Genomic DNA, 23470 nt, shown 5'->3' with positions numbered 1-23470 from the left:
TGCCAGGCACCCGCATCGCCCCTTTTTGTGGCACCGATTAAGACCGATTCATGGGGGCGCCTGATAGTTGATACAACTATCGGAGGAGGGGTGCTTGGACAAGTGATGTTAATTGATACTGGTGCCTCTTACTCGATTCTGAGTATGACCCCTGGCGAAGCCGGGCTCTTCCAAACTTGCGAAATTATTGAATTGACAGGGCCGAACGGCCAAAAATCCTCAGTGCCGTTCACAGGGCCCGTACCCTTTGAAATTGGGACTGCCAAAGGGTCTGAAAAATTTGGGAAAATGGAAATTAAGGGAAAGCCAGGAATTTTAGCAATCTCTGCGCTGACAAAGATGGGGGTGGTGGTGGACCTGGCAAACCAAGCGCTATTACGCTGCCCCCAAAGTGATGTGCCCATCATCCCGGCAAGCCACAGGGTGATGGCGGTGAAAGCCCCCGAGCTCCTGGTCCACCCTCAGTGGGAGCCCCGGGTGAAACGGGTCACAGAGCGATTCCCCCAGGTCTGGGCAAAGAACAAGCTAGACTGCGGGCAGATCGATGCTGTCGTGGCAGTCAAAGGGCCGGATCCCCCTCCTCAGCCACAGCCCCGATACCCGTCTGAGGCTGAGGACGGCTTGTGGGACACAGTCAAAACCTTGTTGGAGCAGGGGGTGCTGGTGGAGCAGCAGAGCACCAGCAACGCCCCGGTGTGGCCCCTGCGGAAAGCTGACGGGAAAACGTGGAGGCTGACGGTCGACTTCAGCGCCCTGAACTGTGTCACCCCACTGCGGACCTCCGCGGTGGCCAAGTACCCCAACATCATGGCAGCCATCTCCCGGGGGTCCGAGTGGTTCTCGGTGCTCAGCTTGACCAGCCCGTCCTTCGCCATCCCCTTGCACCCCGAGTCCTGGCACAAGTTTGCCTTCACCCTTCGAGGACGGCAATTTGCCTTTGCCAGGGTCCCCCCGGGCTTTCACAATGCCTCCGCCGTCTGCCACGTGCACGTGGCGAGGATGTGGGAGAAGCTCGGTCACCGGGACAGCGTGCTGTCCTGTGCCGGTGACGTCCTCATCCACACCCGGACGAAGGAGGAGAACCTGGAGGTGCTGGCGGAGGTGCTGGAGGCTGTCCAAAGGACAGGCTTCAGGATCAGCCCCATGAAGGCCCAGCTGTGCTGGAAGGAGGTATCCTACATGGGGGTGACCCTGGGGGAGGAAGGGCTCTCTCTGGAGAAGCAGAGGGTCGAGCTAATCCAGAAGGTGTCGGCGCCGGCCGATGCCACCACCCTGAGGTCCTTCCTGGCTCTCCTGAAGTTCTCCCGGGAGTTTGTTGAGGGCTATGCGGAGAAAGCTGCCCCCCTCTGCCACCTCCTGAAGAAGGACATCCCCTGGCAATGGGGACCAGAGCAGGACGAGGCGGTGAAAATCTTAAAGGAGAGCGTGGCACAAGCCCCCACGCTGGCCCATCCCCGGCGGGACAGACCCTACGTCCTGCGGCTGGTCAGCATGGGGAAGGGGCTGCGGGCCACCCTGAGCCAGCAGCACGGTGCCCACCTCCTTCCCATTGCCCACACCTCGCGCCTCCTGACGCCGGCCGAGCAGCAGTTCACCCACTACGAGAGGGAGGTTTTAGCCTTGACCTGGGCCCTGCAGCACTGGGAGTACCTGGTGGGGTCGTCCCCGGCGCTGCTGAAGACCTCCCATGCCCCGGCGAGGTACCTCTTGTCAGGCAAGGGGGACGAGGATCCCCTGCGCTGCCCCAGGATGGCCAACTGGGTGTTGGCGTTGACCGACAAGGAGGTCCCCGGGGAGGTCGGGGAGCCCTCGTCTGGCACCTTCAGGGTGGTAATTAGTGGAGAGAGGGACAGGGAGGAGCCGGGGGGTCCCCCAGCCGAGCCCAAGCGGCGGCGGGCACCCCTCTTTGAGAGCAGCCTCAGCCTGGAGGAGGCCAAGGAGAAAGGCTATGTTGTGTGGTTTGTAGATGGGTCCAACTACCAGGAGGAAGGGGTGTCCTACACGGGCTATGCTGCCATCAACCGGGGCACCGGGGAGGTGGTGAAGGGGAAGTGCCTGCCGCACTCCATCCAGGCTGCCGAGCTGGTGGCCGTGACGGCCGCCCTGGAAAACACGCCGGCAGACCGGCCGCTGGCCGTATTTTCGGATTCGGGTTGGGTGGTGCGGACGGTGCTGGAGTGGCTGCCGGTCTGGCGGGAGAGGGACATGCAGTCCGCCGACGGCAAGCCCATCACCTACGCCAAAAAGCTGCTGTACCTTGCGAGGCTGGCGGAGCAGAGGGTGCCCCCAGCCCAGATCATTAAGGTCAAGGCCCACAAGAAGGGATCGGAGGAAGCCAAGTGGAACAAGGAGGCAGACACCAAAGCCAAGCAGGGCGCGAAGGAAGGGCTGATGTGGAAGGCCAGCAGGCTCGTGGAGAACGGCTCCGTGTCGGTGGCTCCCAGCAGACACTGGGAGAGCGTGGACCTGCTGGGCTTGCAGGCACAAGATCCCAGCATCCAGAGGTTAGTGCAGGGCAGGGAGTATAAAGGGTGCAAGGTGTGGAAGGATGTCTCGGGGTTAGTCCTGGCGCGGAGGGAGGGGATGGACTTCCCGGTCTGGGTGGTGCCTGAACTCATCCGGACGGAGCTGGTGGCCCTGGCTCACGAGCAGGGGCATCTGGGGACGGACAAGACCATGGTGAAGCTGCAGGGTGCTGCGTGGTGGCCCGAAATGAGAGAGGACGTGGAGAGGTATGTCGGCAACTGCCTGACGTGCGCGGCCAACAATCCCGACGCCAAAACGGCAAAAGCCCTCCTGGGCCACCAGAGGATTTCTGGGCCGTGGAGCAAGTTGCAGATTGAGTTTATCGGCCCTTTGCCCCAGACAGCCCAAGGGAACAGGTATTGCCTAGTGATCAGCGATAACTTCACCAAGTGGGTGGAAGCGTTTCCGGCTCGGAACAACACGGCCAGCACAACCGCGAAGATCCTGGTAGAGCATGTCTTCTCACGGTGGGGCACCCCAAAGGAGATCTACTCGGACCTTGGCCAACGCTTCATTGGAGAAGTCACGAAAGGGGTGTGCCAAGCCCTGGGTATCAAGCAGAAACTTCACATCACGGGGCATTTCCAGAAGCCCAGCTCGGAGGAGGGGCCCAACCAACCACTGAAGACGGCACTGAGGAAGCTCGTGAACCAGCAGAGGAAAGACTGGGATAAGAAGCTCCCACTGGTCCTGCTGGCGTTACGGGGGGCCATGGCATCTCAAGCGCCTTCTCCCCAAAAGCTGCCTCCTGCAAGAGACCTGAAGCTGCTGGGACACTGGTGGCAAAGAGGGGAGCCGCCGGATGAACTGCAGCCCCGCGTGCTGATGGACAGGTGGGTCCAGGACCTCCTGAGAACGGTGTCAGCTACGTACCACCAGCTCGCCTTGGTGCAGGAGACCAACATCCCCAAGATAGATAAGCAGCTGGGAGCACTGCTGCGCCCCATGGAGTGGAACATGGGGGACCTGGTAACGTATCGGGGGGTTAGAGAGAAGAACGAGGTGCTGGAATCCCAATGGATGGGGCCCGTTAGGGTTGTGAACAAGGCCAGCCCCTCCATGTACCTGGTAGAAATCAGAAAGGGGGTGAAAAGGCAGGAAAAATGGCTCCATTCTTCGCAATTAAAAGCATGGAAGGGAAATTAACGGGGCTGGAAAGCCCGTCTTGCTTATGTTTTGCAGATAAAGGAAAATGGAAGGCAATTGTGACCGGCGGGAAGGGCGAACTTCGCGGCATCATCAGCCCTGTTTGCGCTGCGGGGAAAATGCTTTCAAATTTCTGGTTGCAGGATTTGCTTTGCTTTCTGGTATGTGCATAGCGCTGAGCACCCAACATGCCCAACCAATCCATCAGCATCTCAGACAAAGAGTCAGTCGTTCCCACTTAGAAAGGCACCCCAAAACATGGGCCACAGCCCAGCACAGGGTTAGGAGGTACACAAAAATTGAGACCGATTGGCCCTGGTCTCAAGCTCACATAAAATATACGGGAAGCATGGGTTTAAATTCTAACAAAGGCTTAAATTTGTCAACGGTGGTTATGCATGGGACAGAGGTGTACTTGGAAAATGAGTGGAACTGGGATAGCACAAACAGACTCCCGCAGCTGCTGGGGAAGGTGGGACAAGAAATAAAGGTAGGGTGCAGGGTAATTAATGGATCCACTTACCAACGGGTAACTCAAATCTCTGTAACTGAAGTAAAAACTAAAAAGAATCAGAGAAAAACCTGTGCCATAGAAAAATTGGACTGTTGGTGCAATTTTACCTTGGTCCAGCCAGTCTTTGTGGTCTGCCTCTGGGCCCACAACAGCATGGGGCTGTCCTTTAAATTCAAGATTAACACCGCGATGAGCTCCTTTGCTGCTGTTAAGATCGCGAAGTGCCATTTTTTGGCCTGGCATGCAGCCCAATACGCTGAAGTTGGCAACCAGGTAAAGTTGGAAATTAAATACTCCCAGGAAAGTATAACTGATCCGATGCAAATCAATGGTACCACCGTGACTATTGCTGCCCCTAACGGCTGCAAGTGGGTCGTGCCAGTAAACTGCCTCCAGGAGAGCAAAACGTTTCATAGATCTGAATTAGGTGCGGAGGCTTCATGGTATAATCAGGACTACGGAGACTGTCCACACCTGGTCATAAACCTCCAGGTATGGTGTCAAGGAAACCTGAGCGTCAAAATGTCCCCCGAGCTTGGAGGAAAGTGGTGGATCGGAGGCCCTGAAGGGTTTAAAAAAGAGTTTACTATCATTTCTGTCTTGCACCCTTTTGTTTCCAAAATAGGCCCTTATGTAGTCAAGCAAAATCACATCCAAGAGCTGTTGACCGGGCCTGTCCGATCACTGAAGAAGGTGGTGTTGTCCCTGTCCACCGTTAACATCTCATCTGTCAGACCCCACTGTACCCCCTTCCTATCCACCCTCAACACTGGCTGGCAGGCATGGCTCCACAGCCGCTCCATCCAGGGCACCCGGGCCAGAAGAGACCTGCTGGCCACGGCACTGGGAGGAGGAGGCGCCGGGCTGGGGATCCTCAACAGCATGAATGTTGAGGTCTTGGCCAACAAGTTGGAGGCTGTCACCTCAGGCGTGCAGGGCCTCCTCAACCCCCTAAATTCATCCCTGGCCAGCCTTGGGATGGGGCAGTGGCTCGTGTCAGAGGTGTTGCCCACCTGGGAACAAATAAGTGAGAAAGACCATCAGGTGCTGTTGCGAGCACTGGGCATCGAACAAAGTAACGTCTCTCTTGCTCTTAGTTGCATCCAGGCCCAGATGTGGGTGCAGAGTGTTGTTGCAGGTATCCTGAGAGATGGTGACAACGGCATCCTCCCCACTGAGATCCGAAAGATTGTGTGGGATGCGGCCACAGAGAAGGAGCGGCAGCTCCAAGCCTGGTGGAGGCTTGTCAACTTCACCCACGACCAGGTCCTCAACGCAGTCATCGCCCACGTTCTTACTGTGGCAGAGGCTCGCATCGAAAAGGTCTACCCCATCGTGGCCCTGGGCGTTAACACAAACGGGTCTGTGGTCTACCCCTTGGACCACCGCATGTGGGCGAGGGTGTCTCATGGGAAATGGCAATCGGTAGATTTGGAAGCCTGCATTTTGGAAAGGGGGCTGGGATTCATATGCGAAGATGATGCCCTTAAGGCGAGTGATGTTTGCTTTGACACCAAAGAAGGGGTGTGTCACTTTGAGATCAACCCCCAGAGCAGTGATAAAACCGTGTTAGTGTACGTAGGGAAAGGGTGCGTGTGTTTTAGAACGAGGTGTAAACACGTGCAAATTAATGAAGTTTATAATCAGACCGTGTTTAATGATTCAAATATGTGTGCTTGCAATGTAGCTACTATTAGAGGCTGTGATTTTGTGTATAAACCGCCTGTGTTTACTAGCCAGTTGCTAATCAGAAACTATACCTTGTATCGTAGTATAACCCCGACCCCCATCGGTATGGATTTGTCACTTGTAAAAGAAATGTTAGAGCATGCGAATTTACAGCAGCTGTTAGAAAATGCCAGGACAGAAGCTAAAAAGATCCTAATAACTGTACATCATGATGGCAATGTTATAAAGCAGGTAATGGAACGAATTAAGAGGGTGGGAGAACACCACTGGTGGGAAATTTTCTTTGGCTGGTCCCCCACGGCCACCGGCATCTTCAACATGCTGCTGCACCCCGTTGTAGTTATAGTGCTAATGCAAATCTGCGTGTGCTTTGCCATGGTAGCGACTTGTTACTGGATGAGGCAGGTAAAGACCTACATTGACAAGCAGGTGGAAGGACTGCGGCTGGCCAAGAAACTCCTACCATAGTCAAGGGCAAGACTGGGTTGGCCTCTGTGTTTGCCACCAAGAAGAACTTTTAGCTCCGCTGTTGGCTGCAACCCAGTAGGCGTTGAGCGGTGGGGACACATGCCATACCAGACCTTGATGTGAGAGATGGCCTTCTCTGTTAGAAGAGGGCCATCCGGGAGGAGAGGGCAGGCCAAGCAGCCTGCGCTTGGCATGAATCACAGAATGGTTGAAGTTGGAAGGGACCTCTTGAGATCATCTAGTCCAACCCCGCCTGCTTAAGCAGGGTCACCTAGAGCAGATTGCCCAGGACTGTCTCCAGCTGGGCTTTGACGATCTCCACAGATGGAGACTCCACAACCTCTCTGGGCAAACCTGTTCCAGTATTTGATCATCCTCATAGTAAAAAAGCAAGAGTTAGCATAAGTAAGTTTTCTTTGAACCTCCCATCCCCAAATGCTAATGTGAAGAAGTTGCTCCTGTGTGATTTAAGACTCCTTAAGCAGAGGTGAAGGGGCTAAGGAAAGCCAAGGACAATGTCTTTGGAAGGAAAGAGAAGAGAACATTAACGCCTGAGCATGGAAAAGCACCCACTGAAGATGGCAGAGGTGTTACCAGCCTCAAAGACTTGGAAAGATGATAAAAGATGAGCAGAATGAAAAACCCTGTAATCACCTTGGACTTAAAGGAGCTGAATCCACATGGACCTTTGCAGCAACTATCTCCAGGTTCCCAAGACTCCCAGGACGCCTGGCCAACGGACTGGTGAGATCTTGTTTTCAGAACTTGGACATCACCGCTTTGCTTTGCCTAGTTGTGCATGTACTCAATAAAATTTTTCTGTTAGAGGACGGACTGTCTATTCAATTGCCACCTGCTCAGCTGCTCACTACCCAGGCTTGTAACTTTGACTACACTGGTAAAGTGAAATTCTGGTAAAAAGAAAAGATGTGGGTTTTTTTCCCTTTTATAAGTCAAAATCCCTCACTTGCTTTTTGTCTGCAGAATATTCACTGAAACACAAAGATTTCTGCCTTGGGCTGAAGAGCGGGGCTCTGAGCTGGTGCACAAACCCGCTCCCCTCTTCCATTCTGCCTCTCCCCACCTGCCTCACCTCCCTGCCTCTGAATCCAGAAGGAATATACATAGGGGGTCTCAAACAATTTAAAAACATTGGCAATTGCAAAAACTAGATTACCACCTCATTTGCAGCCCACATGTCTGATCTCATCTCAGAGGCGCTGCTCGCTCTGAGAATGGCGGGGGGGGGGGGGGGGGATTATGCAGACAAAAGGCCCTTTGCAATCCAGGCTGAAATAAAAAGATTAAAGAACTGGCCTTTAACCCAGTAGGAACTGCTGGGCTAGCTCGAGAAATGAGTTTAAAACCCCACTTTTCACAATCACCAGGCTGGGAAGCACAAAGAAACGGCATATTGCCACAGCATACTTTTTTTAAAGAAAAGTGAAACTTCAATATATGGGTTTGATAAAGACACTTCTCCTTAGGAAGCACACATTATAACTGAGCTCATGAAAATGTGAATAAATAAATCACTGTCTAAAACCACAGAAATCCTTTTTCCCCCTGCAAGCACCACGAAAACACCCCCTTCACCCTTGGGATGGGAGGTTGAACTCTCCCCCCAGCCCTCCCACCCACCTGGGAAAGGGCTGGTGCCTGGTGCCCTCTATGCTCTGCTGCTCCCTTCATATTACCCATAACAAAGCCTCAAGAAAACACAAGGTTATTTTGGTTAAAGCACCTTTCTTACTTGCTAACACCTTACATGTTTCAGGAGAATTCATTTCCCTGTGAATAATTACCCTTTTATACAAAGCCTTTACCCCTCTAACCTGTTTTGGGAGCCTGGAGGGGGAAAAAGGAACCACAGAAAATTCACATTATCCACTCTGCAGTCCCAAACTTGCACTGGGACAGTGTGGCACAGCAGGGGTTGGCCCCGGGATGGTGGTATAGCCGTAGGGAAAGGAGTTCCTACATCTACACGCAGGTTTTAGCTGAATGCAGACCCCTGCACGGCTGCTGGATGCGGCAGCAGCATCCTCTGCAGCTGCAATGAGCTGCTGCCCTCTGCAGAGCCAGCACACGCGTGCATATAGGTTTGGAAGGTTTGCAAAACTATGACATTTTCCCCGCTTTTTTGTGTCACTTGTTTATCACCACGAACCGAGGAGGGCTGTTTTCATGGCAACAGCAGTATCGCTGTGGCTGCGAAGACTTTGGGTGCAGCTGGGGGCAGGACCTTGAGCCAGAGGTTTTGTCTGCTTTTCCAGTTGTTTCATAAAAGATTTTACCCAAACTTGCCTGCTTTTCTGAGCCAAATGTGTAACACTATTGGATTTATTCCGTTTATATCCCTGTCCTCTGTGCTCTGGAGCGGCAGGGAGTCTGCCTGTGCAGACCATGCAAGTTGTGGCCTGCGGAAACCCCCAACCCATCTGCAACGCACCAGCCCTCCTCGGTTCCAACTAGGTAGATCAAAGAGGTGGTTTTCAGAGCTAGCCCAGCCTGGCTGCCTCCGCTTTAGGCTGAGAAGATCAATGTGAGCAGGTCATTGGCCCCACTGGTCTAGTCCTGGTGGTAGTAATTCAGATTAACTTTTGAAAAACTAGGGGCTAACGTGTGGAATTTTGACTCAAGTGGAAGAAGTGCTGTAAAAATAACCCTCGGTGGTGACAGCAGAAATGCTGGGGTCCTCTGGAGAGTCTAAGAAGAGCCCACAAGGGACAGGAAGGTACGAAACACATAATTTAACCCAAGGAGCCTGTCCTCCAGAGGATTTGCTTATCTCTGGATATGTCTCATGGAACTTCAGGGATACTCTATTATTTCTCTTTGGTACCTGCTGCAGAGAATCCTGCCAGTTTTGGGATGTGCTCTGCAGCCACGTGGAGGTGCCACTGCACGTCCTCACTCCATATGAGCAGACACGGAGAGTCTCCATCTCCTCCGAAGCAAAGGCGAGGGGCTACATGGAGATATCTCGATCGTGGCTGCATGGGGCCACCTGCAGAGCCAGTCCTGGGGTAAAGACCTAACATCTACCCTGAACCTATACATCCCACATTGGCTCAAATCAAATGCAGAAGGAATTTGAGCCTGGGTTTTCCCCTGGCTAGGCTTGTACTTGAGTGTGTTGCTCAGAAAAAGCTCAGGCTTTGATCTCCCAGCCCCAAACAGGTTAGCATCATTGTATTTTCATGAAAACGTTCAAAAAAGCTTGGAATTTTTTTCAGGGATTTCTTCCTCTGAAGCCCTGAACACTGTCAAGGTTAATTTCCTAACTCCTCAGGCAGGGCCAGGCTGGCATATGCCTGTCTGTCTGTCTGAGCTCTCTGTCGCAGCTGCCTCCCCAAACCCATCATCAGCATTTGACCAATGTCACTCTCCAGCGTGAACTTTGCCTTTCAGACTCAAGGTTTGGCCACAGCTCTCCTTTTTCTACTCTTTCCCTCTCTATTCCCTCTTTCCCACCTCTAACTTTTATCCCCTTCCTCTACCAGGTGCTTTCCACCTTCCTTAACACCAGTATTCTTGCTTCTTGAGCACAACTGTCACTCAAAATCATCCTTCAGGACTCCTGGCTTTGAGCACAACATTGCAAAGCTCTCCTCCTTCACCCAGCACCTACAAGGTGCCTGCATATTCACAGAGAGGGGATTCATCTGGCTTAAAACCTCTCGGTGCTGATGTCTTTCAAACCTCATGCATTTTGTAAGCCACTGCGCATCAAAGGAATTCTATAAAAGCAAAAGTAGTAGCAGGCAGATTGATACCCTGGAGGGTTCGATCTCGATGCAGCACTGGACAGTCTGCTGCAGTGCTCAGGTTATGACCCCTCTGTAAGATACCTTTAATGGTTGAGAACAAACATTTTACTCCCATCAGCCTTGCATAGTGGTGAGGCAAGCTGTCCCCCAGTTCTTTTTGCTCCCAGGAGTGTTACTCCACCCCAGAGCACACCAGGCGATTCACAGAGAAGCTGGATACTAGCCCCATCTACTTACACTCTGTAAATTTACTGTAGACACGACCCAGTATAGCAGAGCAGTAAGAAGGGAAGAGCGAGAAAGCCCCAGGGACAGTGATACAATCAGATGGTGATGTACTGCAGCATGCTATATCCTGGCTCATCACAATTTATTATGTATGGGCAGGATGGAAAAACTGAGTTTTAGGAGGCAGAATAAAGAAGAGCATCAGGGCTCAGAGGCACAATGAGGAGAGTTGGTTTGAGAGCCAAAAAGCTGAGTCGCTCATCTGGGATATGGGACAGATTCTGGCTTGTGTTGATTTTTCTTCAGCTTTGTAGAGTCCCAGAGAAATTCTGTGATGTGCCAGCACTCAAGCGTGAAGGGAGACGCTTGATTTATTCCTCACAGCAGGCTCAGGAAGCGATCAGATATACATCAGCCTAGCTGAGAAGGGGTCATGAATAACTCAGCAGGGAGTTAGTTTACTCTTAGGAGTGGTGAAAAGACTGAAGTTACATCCCGCAGAGGGAAATGGAGGGAATTCTTATGGGTTCACTCATTTTCTTGAAAAATGAAACACAATAGAAACAATTTCCAATTTTGAGAGAGATCCAGCATTGGCATGACTGTTGAGTTTGGCAAAGCTTACACAAGACAGTGTAATTAAGAATTAGGTGGTCTACAGCATGGGGCAATCAAAATGTCCTTGTCCCTCCAGCTGTTCTTAGCATTTTCACCAGTGGATGAGAGTCACAGGTATCTGGAAAGAGAACGGAAAGACACAAGGTTACTTGGAATAGTGCAGGCTAGAAGATATCGGGGTAAAAAATAAACTTTCAACTACGTTTCCCTTTCTTCCCAGCATCTCTAGAAGTAATGCAAGGCTTTATTCCATCGAGAGGAACAGGAAGTTGGTGATATCTGCACAAGTGAAGGTGGATATGCCATTTGACCTGATCCGAGAGCAGGAAGCAGCTGTAGGGCATGTACCTACGAGGTGAGCGATGGTGTGAATCTACAGCACATCGGCTGCGCTGTGGAAACTGCCCTCTCCACGCTTGTACCACAGGGTGTGCACAGAGTGACTTCTCCCTCAATCAAACTGAGGTATGTTACTCATATTGGTCCTGGGACAAGAGCACACAATTGGCCAGCAAACCCATGACCTATTTTGTCTCCTGATAACTACTTTGTGCAGCTGGACACAGATTTACAGGCCTGGCCCTCCCACCTCGTTTGGCCACATGGGCTCTGTCCCCTGTATGCCCATGGAGGTTGCACCGGTCCATGCATGGTCACCAACAGTGCAGGGATAAAAGTCATGGCTGGAGCCACCTGCATTGTACATGTATCCCCCTTTCCACTCCTCCAACAGATGAAGGCTTGTCCGGTATGATAATGAAGGTCCTGGCTGATACCAGCACAGCAAGAAAGGAAAATGGGAGTAAAAATTCCCTATCTTTGGCAACATGCAGTCAGTACTTTAATAGAAAGCTTTATTTAGCTTATTCATGCAATTCCAGCAAATTATTCTAGTATCATCCTTCCAAATGCATTCAAAGGACACAGACAGGCTTGCATAGCAATATTCTCTGCACTCAGTGTATCTTCTAAGACAAATGTGTTTTGGCTGTGTATACTGACATAAGTATTTTCAGAGACCCATATATCATCAGGCATTACTGGGGACAGAGGAAAGCAGCAAAGACAGACTCACCTCATTGTCAGAGCCAAGTGTCATACAGTGGGGAGAGAGAGACAAATCCCCATGGCTTATGCAGCAAGCACTCCCAAGGGAGAGAGGGTAGACACTGACCTTTACAGATTTCCTCGGGAAGTAAACAAACAGTAAGTACCATTAGATAGTTTAATGACTGCAGCATTTCCACAGCCACCCTTAAATTGATTAAAGGCCAGAAGTTTCAAACCTGGAGGCCTAACACAAGGCACCCAAATCTCTTCTTAGACAGTTCATTGGATCGTCTTTGATTTTTAGTGCTACTGAGCAGCAGGTAGTCAGCTGTTCTCAAAACTAAACACCTTTTTGAGGTGCCTACAAGGGGATATAGATGCTTATTTATTAAGTTGCAAGACTGCTTAGGCAACACTGGCTTAGGCTTCCATTTGCTGATCTCCTCTGAAGTCTCTTGTATTTGTCAAATGCCACATGAGCATATTCTGAAGCATAAACACTACAAATCCATCTCACTGGGGGGCTCCCATTGCATTATCCTTGCTCTCCATTAGCAAACATTGTAGTAATGCTACAAAGATGCCTGCTTGCCTATGTTTGCCTAAACAAATAGCATCAGAATACTCTATAAAACATTGCTAAAAAAAGAAAAAAACCAAAGACTTATTTGCCTCAACAGCACATCCACCAAGTCCTGCCACAACAGTGGTGGTATGTCTGTCCTCGCTCCCTTCATGCTTGTTCATAAACCTGACCGATAATCTTAACCCAGTTAGTTGCCAGGACTAACATGGAGCAGTAAGATCATAATGAAAGACGACGTAGCTATGAGATGAGCGTTGGAGAGCGGACAAGGCTACATGGTGGAGGTCGAGATGGACACCAGCTGGCAGATGTTGTCTCAATCTCCTTTTCTCCACCAACTCGTGCGTCTTGCTGTTTCGAGTGCAGAGCGGAAAGATTAAAGGCAAGCTGTGCACTGGCGTACGTACCCTGCACCCGGCGAGCTCCCCGTTTGCAGCTGTGTGGCAGGCAGCGCGCCGGCTCTGCTCAGGCTGGGCGGCACACCACGTTCACCACAGGCACAGCGCTCGGGTCGGCACACCAGCACTCGTGAACTAGCGCGGCTGGGGCGTGCGGTCTGATTTCTTCATTTGCCAAGCTAGAAAAAAGAAGGATAAAAAGAGATGTGAACAAACCAGAAGGCAGGCGGCAAAGCAGCTGGCATCACCTTCTCGCCCAGGATTTGAGAGAGGTTTTTCTTAAAACAAAGCCCCTTCCATACAACCCTCTCATTTTGAGGGCAATTGTAAGGAAACAAGTACGTAGTACCTGCTTGCTTAGGCTGTGAGTGCAGATAACCTCACGGAGTGACATAAAATAACTTAGCAGGGAACAGACACTCATCCTGAGAGTTTTCAAAAACCATCACAGATCTGTAAGTGCTTAAACAGACACAAATGCCAGGAGCGCTAACTGCTGACCATTGACAGAGGGTCCTAAACCCCAGACTTTATATAAACCTGAAGGGGTAGGCTTTATGTCTGATGTTGCTTTGTAGGATGCAACCCCACTATCATGGTCTTGATTTCACATTGGTTTCCCAGGCATCCTCTTCCACCCTGAGCATGACAGCATGGAGCAGGGAAGGAGCTCATGTGTGAAGGAATTGCTGACGTACATTCAAGTTTGACTGCTACATGCAATAAATGTGCAACAGGTGCCTGCCCAAGGGGCCATGAGGCCTCTGCATCATGGGTACCACCGACACGAGCTATTTGGCCCAGGAACCTCAGTGCATGCACAGATGTTGCTGCTGAAGGCAAGCCTAGGTGCTGTCTGAGAGAAACCCATGCGAGCCAAGCGCATCTTGCATGGTCCCTTCAGCTGGGCTTGCATGAAGCTACAGCACCAAAATTTCTATTGACCTCTAAGTAGTGAGCAAAAGAGCCAAATCTTGCAAGCTGCTGGGAAGCCTCATTTCAGCGGTCATACGCTACCTTGCCCTGGTGACTCATTTGACCAGACAGTGATGCAACTGGTCTCCTGGTGTTGCAGCAACATGGGGAGTGCAAAGGAAGAGAGGGAACAAAACTGGGGTGAAGCTGAGCAAGGCAGAGTGATTTTTTCTTTTTTTAAAGCACAAGAGATGGATTTGAGGAAGGCTGAAGGCAGGGTAGGAAAGAACTGTGCTGATGCTGAAAGCCCTCACAGCTTCTCCCAGCGTGCTCTTGAGGCACAGACTTCATTTGCACATGAATGCGAGGATAGAGACTTCAGAGTTTTGATTAACACTCTGAGGAGAACCTGTATATATACCATGGTACTTCAATGTGTTATTTGCCATTGACTTATCACTGACATGGAAGAGTGAAGAGAAACAGAAATCATAATTTCTGCTGACTACAAAAGGGAAGGTTTTACCACTGTGGCTCAGAAATAGCATCAATAGACATTGATACAATGCAGTTCCAAAAGAAACATTTTGAAGGAAAAATCTTAGCTATGAGCAAGAGGTATCATAGTCAACATATTTCTCATACAGCATATTATCGGTAACTGTGGCTGAGCCTGTGGAGCTTGAATTTATAATGAAGATGCTTTGGAAACAGCACCTAGCTCTGGGGAAGACAACTTTATTTTAGCTCTGGGGAAAACAACTTTATTTCAACTGTTTCTTAGGTTAGTGCTCAGAACATTGCTGTGAACAGTTTCATTGTTAGTTCTAAGAAACCCTACTTCATTTTAAAAGTTTCTTTTAAAACTCCCCTCCCTCCCACACACAGAGATTTTCAGTTTTCCCCACAGCTCTTGGAGGAAAAAAAAAAAAAAAAACCCCCCAAAAAAAACCCGAAACCACTTCTTTCACATTCCCCCATTGAGAGTGTGGTTTTATCTCAAACTTTCATGTCTCAAGTAGAGAAATAGCAAGGACCTGAGCCTGTCAATGCAAGAAGAAAAGGTCTGTGACCTAAGGGTCTGTGTTTTTGCCTGGTGTTGTTGAGTATCAATCCTACGATGAAGCCCAACTGTGAGGCAAGTGGTACTCAGCACATTGTGCAAGGTAGGCTCCTGCAGGTGTTCAAGACTTGTGGGAATGTCAGTCACTTGTGGAAATTGAGATTTATGCCTGCACCCAGCCTTCCACCCTGGAGCAGGAGTGATTGCCAGTGCACACCTAGGAGCAAAGCTGGGCAGGCAGTTTGCTGTAGCTCTCTGAAATCAAAACAGAATTTTCTTGAAGTTCAACAGGAATCAATGCCTAAACTTTTGCTCTGCCAGAAATAACTGGTTGAAATAGCACTTCATTGCTTTCCACTGTAAATCAAGCTCTTTGAAATAAAGGACAGTAGCTTATTTAGAGATGAGGAACACTTGCTCTTTTTCCAAAGCTTTCCCACAGAAGGATTTATGGCATTGTACTTATTTATGGTTTCTTATTAATTTTTTGTGACCTGTTTTTGTGATACCTGTGTTCATCCCCAGTTCAAGGGTATAGTCAAGAACTGCTACAGCTGGTCAGGGTTAAAAAGATACTGTGCCTAGCTGCTCACCACCTCACTCTGAAAATATAAGCAGGACAGGAAACAGGTACAGCTAGAAAGACACCAGCAGAGCTGACAGGGCTGTAACCTCCTCCCTCAGGTCATTTCCACCAGTGGATGTGAAGAAGAACCATCAGCTATAACATGTTAAGGTTAAAAAAGCTGCAGCTGGAAGAGCTCATCTGGCACCACATTCCTGGCAAGCTGTAAATCACAGGAGAAGCTTGTGGAAAGGTTGGAAAGAGAATCCAAATCTTCCAGTCCTCACCCTGGTGCTTTCATCTTGGTGTTCTGGCTGATAAATACAGCCGTTAAGCACACTGTCAGCTTCCATGTTGTTGGATGGCAGTGCTGGCCAAGAGCAATATGCTGAAAAAAATACCTTAATTTAATTAAGCTGTAATAGTTCTCTTAACTAGCTCAAACAACTGTTTTACACTGTAATCTGATTCCACAGATACGTGGTAAATTTGAGATGCAGCTCAAGGCGTTGCATTCAGGTGATTTACACTGATTTCAGTTGAATGCCTCTCAACCTTTATGGAAATATGCTTGGACAAGTTAGCAGGTTAGATATGACAAGGATATGTCTCATAGGCCAGTGGTAGGGTTAACTTCCCACGTGTTAGTGTTCCCAGTGTGCCCCACTGAAACCACAGCCTGAGTTCAGGGCATGCAAAGCGACTTTAGTGCTTCTCCCTTTTGTTGCAAGATTTCAAATGACAACCTTCCACCATGAAAACAACTTTCTCCTCACTTCACAGGATGCAGAAAGAGATGTCCTGTTTCAGTTGTGGCCTTTTTCAGACAGACCTTGCACTAGGATCTCACTACAAATTTTTCCACATACTGCAGCCAGTCATGAAACCAAAGTATAAAAAGTCACAAAACGGAAAACAAACTATAAAAAAGTGACACTATTTTGCATGCCCTTATGGAGAGTTTAAGCTGATCTGTTTGCCTGTGAATGAGAATAGCGGATGCAGGGACACAAGGATGTCCCAGGGATGGTATCCTTCAGGAGAAAGGAGGGGAAACTGGCAGCAGCAGTCTGCTTCAGGGGCAGAGCATGGGCAGGATAAATCTGCCACAGTACCCTTCTGCACCATTTATAGATGGAAAAAAGAGGCCTTGGAAGAATTAAGTACTTGATCCAGGTGACCTGGTGAACCAGGGACAAAGCCAAAATTGAAATGCAGGAGTCTTCACTTAAGCTGAGTTTAAAACAGCATTTTTAACCTTGTTTTTCTGCTCTGCTACATGTACACAGTTTTAACTTGCCTTTTTGATATACAGCAGTTCTTTCATAAGGCCAAGCAGCACGCAAGTTTACTGCTGAAAGAGGAGACAGGTCAAATTTAGTGCTGTTGGGCCTTCACAGAGGAACCCTCATATGTGCATAAAACACCATTGACTCCAAGGGGTCTCCATGCAGATCTGCAAGTCTTTCTGCTCAGGTGTGACAGAAAGATCTGTGACTTAATTTGTTTCTCAATTTAGAACTGTAATGCTTTAGTAGTTTTAATGAGGAACAGATGAGCAGAATTAGCTTCCACTACACAGAGTGTGGATTCCTTTGCTACTAAGAAATGAAAAAAAGACATATTTACAGTAAAAGGTAAATAAAGTCATCGATCTCTGTGCCTAGCATTTCAAAGTGTCTAGCATGTAGATAACTATTGGGACAAATATGAAGGGCTAGGAACAAGGCCATCAGGAAACACATGAGCAATAATCATTATTTATGACCTTAGAAAATTGGATATCGCTTACCTGAATTAGAGCTGTGAGTCACTTCTGCCAGATGAGAATCTGCTGTCTCATTCACAGCATTTACATCACAGATTAATAATTTTTTCATCAACATGTGGCAAGAACACTTCTTTTGGGATCTTATCTTTCACATTTGATATCAAGAAACTTTGTTTAGAGCTATTCTACGTAGTTTGTGCAACCACTTTCCGGTGGATGGGCGAGGAGAGCATGGAGTTCAAGTACAGATTTGGGAATGATCACTGAAAAAACCAAAAACATCTCCTTGTTCTGTCAACTCATGCTTTTACCATATTTTCAGAGCTATTAATCTCCTGACTTCCAAAAGTGGAACTCTTATTTCAAAAGCAAGTAAATTGGCACTTATTTCCCTTCAATTAGTCTGTTCCTTGTGTAGAAGCGGAGTACTACATTGTGGCCTTTCCATCTGCTGGAGGTCTAACTGTTTTCTTAGACTGACTCCCTAAGGAAAGGAGGCATACGTGACCATATGGAGCAAGGGTTCCCCACTACTAACTGTGAAAGACACTGGCCATATTTGCACAGCCCTATTTGACAGTGGCACAAATATCAAAGAGATCTTACAATGCCTAGTTTGCTGAACTAGGTGTCCTGAGAGAAGTCATTATTTGTCTTACATGGGAGAGAAGCTGCAGTGTTGCCCATGTTATTCTCACAGCAAAGAGTATATATAGGAAAGAGTGCTTGAAAACCTCCCTGGTTACACTGTAGGTCAATACAAGCAGTCTGCAGTTGGCAGCTTACAACAGCTCACAACTGTCATCAACAGTTAGCAGAAGTAAATTATGATTGAACCCACTCTCTGCCCAAGTAAATAATGAGAAAAGCAGTTATTAGTGTGTGACTTTAGACTCCATCAGATGAGCAAGGGCTAAGGAAAGCCAGGAAAAGAGTCCTTGGAAACATACAGAAAGGTATGTAACTCCTAAGCGACGAAAAAGAGCCACTGAAGAAAGCAGAGGCATTATCAGCCTCAGAGACCAGGAGAGATTAGGAAAGGGCACCAGAACGAGGACCCTATATACACTTTGAACTTAAAGCTGAATCCCCATGGACCTCTGAGTTCAGGTTCCTGAGACTCCTGACCAACAAATTGTTATTGGCACCTACATGCTCCTGCTCAACTTTTAGTTGTACATGCATCTAGTTAAGCTTGTCTGTTAGAAGATGGACTAAGTTATTTGACAGCCTAGATGCTAACTACTCAGATTTATAACTTTATCATCAGCAGGAAATTCTAAATCCAAGACTGCAATCAACCACAAAACATCAATCCTTAAAAACACAGAGCAGACTACATTATTTTCAGGGCTTTCCAACCTACTACTTATACTCACAAAACTAAAACTAAGACAAATCAGACAGAATTCAAGGCTTGAAGGCCCTGGTCTCTACTCCATCCCACACCACAACAACCCACAACAGAAAGTTTCAGTTGGGCAGATTTACTGAGAGCAGCAGCTCAGCACAGGTGGCTCTACAAACAGACTAACCCAGTGAAAAGCGCAGTCTGAGCAGTGTAAACCAACAGCGTGATGGCTTTCAGATCCCACGTCAAGGCTCAGAAAAAGCTTTCTTGCAACCTGAAGGCAATAAGAGAGATACTAAATGGTATCTTAAGAAATTGCTTTTTAAATGATCACTTTTTAGAATTTAGCTGTATTTACTAAGTCCAGCAGCTTTCAGTAAAACATCACACAAGCTTCAAATCCTCCACACAACCCCAGCTCTGCACAGTGCAGGAGGCAGACAATGCAATTCCCCTCTTTCTCTTGGGCAGGCTGCCTGCCCCAGGCCCTGTAGAGACTGACGCGCTTCCAGTGTCCATGGCTTACTGAAGGTCTCATCTGAGAGTCCTGGGAGCAACACAAGAGCTTGAACCCCATCGTCTGAGTTTCTCAATTAATTGCACATATATAGGACATCAGTGCTCATGCCAAAATAATGTAAATCCATATTGTAAATGAATGTCTGGTGACACAACATTTAAAATGGAAATACAAAGCTGTCACTGATTTTTCAGGGTATTTTCTGGATCACAAATCTAGCTTCATTCTAACATTCCTTCTGTACCTTACTTTGAGTGAATGAAGCAGAACATAGCCTCATGTTAGCAATTAATTTTGCATATTTACACACCTTTTCTGTGTTTCCTAAATTAAACTAAAAATCAGGATTACAATGAGAAAAATCTACTAGACAACGTATATCTGACAACCAGTTACAATGTTTAATAGACTCATTTTCCACTCAGAACTGGGTGACAAAAAACCAAAACCAGAAAAAAAAAACCCAAAAAAACCTCCAATAGCAAATAAGATTTGGAATCAAAAGCCTTTCACATTCTCCTTTTAAATCTGTCAGAGAAATGGTTACAGACATGGCCGGGAACACTGAAGGGCCCTTATTTATCTTAAGAGTTTATGTCCTTTCCTAGAAGAATAATAGAAACCTCAATAATAGGCACCATTAGTATTAGAAAGAAGCTAGGCATTTTGGTGAAATTCAAACAGTATTCTGTAAGCTACTGACCCTTATTTGTGTTATATTCCAGAAGAGATTGCAAACTTTCAAACTCGCATCACTGCAATGGCTCCTGTATGTGTAAGATGGTTAAGAACTGATGCCTACCTACTGCCCAAAAATTTAAGAAAACAGGCTTTTTCTTGATTCCAGATTGGAACAAAAACTTTGCTTAAAAAAAAAGTCATATTATAGTACAAAATGGTTAAGTGAGTCTACAAACAGAATCAACTTCTTAAAGCTAAGCAAAACCTTTATCAACATCCCAAGACAGATTCATCCCAAAGTAGCTCCTCTTCTTTGTTATCCGTCTGTGGCTTCTTTTTACCCTTTTTGTGCTTTTTGCTCTCTTTCTCAGCAGGGTTTTCTTTAAGTCTTTTGTTTTTATAAGGTATTGATTTCTTCTCATTTACCAAGTCTACCTCAAATTTAATTCTCTTTTGCTTCTCATTTTCTTTTCCAAAATCTGCACCTTCACTATTTTCCTTTCTTTTCTGTTTAGTGGCTTCTTTCTCAAACTTCAGCTCTTCACTGATACATTTTTCCTCCTCAAAATGTTTTATCTGAAATTTCTGTTCTTTTCTGTAGGAGCTGGTAGAAGTTTCAGCAAGCCTAAGTTTATAGCAGTCTTTAGATTCTGCAACCAATAGGCTGAAACTCCTCTCTCTAATGGTGGCTACCTCAGATCCTTGCTCTTCTTTACAGCATCCCTTGTTATAGTGACAATTAGGTGTCTTTTCTAGTGCGTGCTCACAAGCTGATGGCCAGCTTGGTGATCTATTTTTCCCAGTATTTGTAGGTGACCGGCTGGAATGCTGGCCTTGTTCACACTGAAAGTTTGAAGATATAACCTTACCGAGGTCACTTCCTCCTTCAATGTTTTTATCTTGAAACTCTTCCTCTTCTGCTTTTCCTAAATACCTTCTTTGCTCTATGCCTCTAGCTTTCTGAACTTTACTGTAATCCATTAATTCATCTTGAAAGGAGTCGTACGTTTTCTTTGATTTCTTCATGAGATTGACAAGCACTGTTTCTCTGCATAAATTGGAGAGAAAAAGTCTTAGTTATTAATACTGACAAATTTGCTTAGCATCTATTGAGTTAAAAAAAAAAAGGTTGTATTTCCACAGTTAGAAAAAGAACATATTCCAGCTGTGTTGTTCTGTGTAACTATATGGACCGTGTTACACACGATCATATCCGTAAAGCTGAAGTTACAGGGAACATATCCTACTCTGTGAAAACTGAAAATCCAGAATAACTTCACGAAGATCAAATGAGTTTCTTGTGACTTAGGGTGCTGCAAGAATGAGATGCTTTTAAAATGACTGCATACATTTTTAAAACTACTTTTTAAAAAGAAAATTTAAGATTCTCTCTTTTGAACTAGTCTCCAATTAGATGCAGTTAAGATGTAATTACATTATATACTGACCGTCAAGTAATAAAGTAACTAATTTCTTTATGAGATTCATTCTATTGAACAGATGCAGTACAGTAATTTCAGGCAAACCGTGTAACTCCACAGCAGAAACAAAACAGAACAGAAACAACCAACCTGGATTGCTAGAGCCCAAACAAGATAAAAGTGCTCCCAAGGCAAAACTACCTATCAGTTTATATTCTACTCTCCGTTTCCTCAGGCTGGAAGATAAAGTGGTTAGATGAAAAAGATATCCCCTTATGGGAAGAGCAGCTCTGAAGACCCATCCCTTAAATCTATCCTGTTCTGCCTTAATTCACCAGCTTTTTATACATTCATTTTGTTAAACTATAGATAGGCCCATAGCACCTCCCTACACTCCTGTTTTGGGGGACTAATTCTGCTGACTAAACAAACACTTAAAATCCAAGCAGCCAGGGATGAGGTTAGGAAAGCTAAAGCCCTGACAGAATTAAATCTGGCCAGGGGCGTCAAGGACAACAAGAAAAGCTTCTATATACATGTATCAGTGATAAAAGGAAGACTAGGGAAAATGTGGGCCCTCTCCAGAAGGAAACGGGAGACCTGGTTACCTGGGCCATGGAGAAGGCTGAGGTACTCAATGAGTTTTTTGCCTCAGTCCTCACCAGCAAGCGCTCCAGCCACAACAGCCAAGTCGCAGAAGGCAAAGGCAGGGACTGGGAGAATGAAGAACCGCCCGCTGCAGGAGATCAGGTTTGAGACCATCTGAGGAACCTGAAGGTGCACAAGTCCATGGGAGCTGATGAGGTGTGTCTGCGGTCCTGAGGGAACTGGCCAATGAAGTGGCTAAGCCACTATCCATCCTATTTGAGAAGTCACGGCAGTCTGGTGACGTTCCCACTGACTGGAAAAGGGGAAACGTAACCCCCATCTTTAAAAAGGTAAAAAAGGAAGACCTGGGGAACTACAGGCCAGTCAGCCTCACCTCTGTGCCTGGCAAGATCATGGAGGGGATCCTCCTGGAAACTGTGCTAAGGCACATGGAAAATAAGGAGGTGACTGGTGACAGCCAACATGGCTTCACTAAGGGCAAATCGTGCCTGACAAATTTGGTGGCCGCCTCTGACGGGGTGACAGCGTTGGTGGATAAGGGAAGAGCAATGGACGTCAGCTACCTGGACTTGTGCAAAGCTTTTGGCACTGTCCCGCACGACATCCTTGTCTCTAAATTGGAGAGACGTGGATTTGATGGATGGACCACTCAGTGGGTAAGGAATTGGGCAGACGGTCACACTCAAAGAGTTGCAGTCAACGGCTCAATGTCCAAGTGGAGACTGGTGACGAGTGGTGTTCCTCACGGGTTGGTATTGGGACCGGTGCTGTTTAACGTCTTTGTCAGCAACACGGACAGTGGGATTGAGTGCACCCTCAGCAAGTTCACTGATGACACCAAGCTGTGTGGTGCAGTCGACATGCTGGACGGAAGGGATGCCATCCTGCGGGACCTGGGCAGGCTTGAGAGGTGGGCCCACAAAGATGATCAGAGGGCTGGAGCGCTTCTCCTATGAAGACAGGCTGAGAGAGTTGTGGCTGTTCAGCCTGGAGAAGAGAAGGCTCCGTGGAGACCTTACTGTGGCCTTCTAGTACCTGAAAGAGGCCTACAAGAAAGCCAGACAGGGACTTTTTACAAGGGCATGTAGTGATAGGACAAGGGGTAATGGCTTTAAACTGAAAGAGGGGACCTTTGGATTAGATGTAAGGAAGAAGCTCTTTACTGTGAGGGTGGTGAGGCACTGGACCAGGTTGCCCAGAGAAACTGTGGCTGCCCCATCCCTGGAAGTGTTCAAGGCCAGGTTGGATGGGGCTTTGAGCAACCTGGTCTACTGGAACGTGTCCCTGCCCATGGCAAGGGGGGCTGGAACTAGATGATCTTTAAGGTCCCTTCCAACCTAAACCATTCTATGATTCTATGATTGTCTATCAGTTCTACATCAGTCTCTTGTGGTTATATTATTATTGTGCCTTCACTTACAATATGTCTTATCAAAATGCTTAACATGTAAGCAATTTTGATACTTAGCCTACCTGCACGGCAATCTCTGAAAAGTACATTTTAAATCACCACAACATCCAGTCTGTAATTAATACAGTCTACAAGCCTCTTCTGGGTAAAAGGGAAAGTATAAGAGC

At 47.6% G+C, this 23470-nt stretch overlaps 2 protein-coding genes across 6 annotated transcripts in view; one reads left to right on the top strand and one right to left on the bottom strand.

The window, feature by feature from the left end:
• Window positions 1-3718: 3718 nt before the first annotated feature.
• LOC121233413 lies at window positions 3719-7168 on the top strand. Its single transcript, XM_041124699.1, has one exon. The coding sequence runs from the start codon at window positions 3719-3721 to the stop codon at window positions 6341-6343; it is 2625 nt and encodes an 874-aa protein (XP_040980633.1). The 3' UTR covers window positions 6344-7168.
• Window positions 7169-10349: 3181 nt separating this feature from the next.
• The window catches only part of KRCC1 (lysine rich coiled-coil 1), a 33536-nt gene continuing 20415 nt past the window's right edge, over window positions 10350-23470 (bottom strand). For 4 of the 5 annotated variants that reach the window (XM_030013215.2, XM_030013225.2, XM_030013207.2 and 1 more), the window contains one exon: window positions 18943-20910. In XM_030013215.2, coding sequence (XP_029869075.1) covers window positions 20133-20910 — 778 coding nt within the window. In that variant the 3' untranslated portion in view covers window positions 18943-20132. Of the gene's footprint in view, window positions 11081-12037; window positions 13176-18942; window positions 20911-23470 lie in introns of those variants that run through there. The other variant, XM_030013244.2, reaches the window with a different exon arrangement.

This window comes from Aquila chrysaetos, chromosome 1 (assembly GCF_900496995.4).
Source record: "Aquila chrysaetos chrysaetos chromosome 1, bAquChr1.4, whole genome shotgun sequence".
Taxonomy (NCBI): Eukaryota; Metazoa; Chordata; class Aves; order Accipitriformes; family Accipitridae; genus Aquila; species Aquila chrysaetos.
The sequence above is the reverse complement of the archived record's forward strand: the minus strand, read 5'-3'. Positions and strand labels throughout refer to the sequence as shown.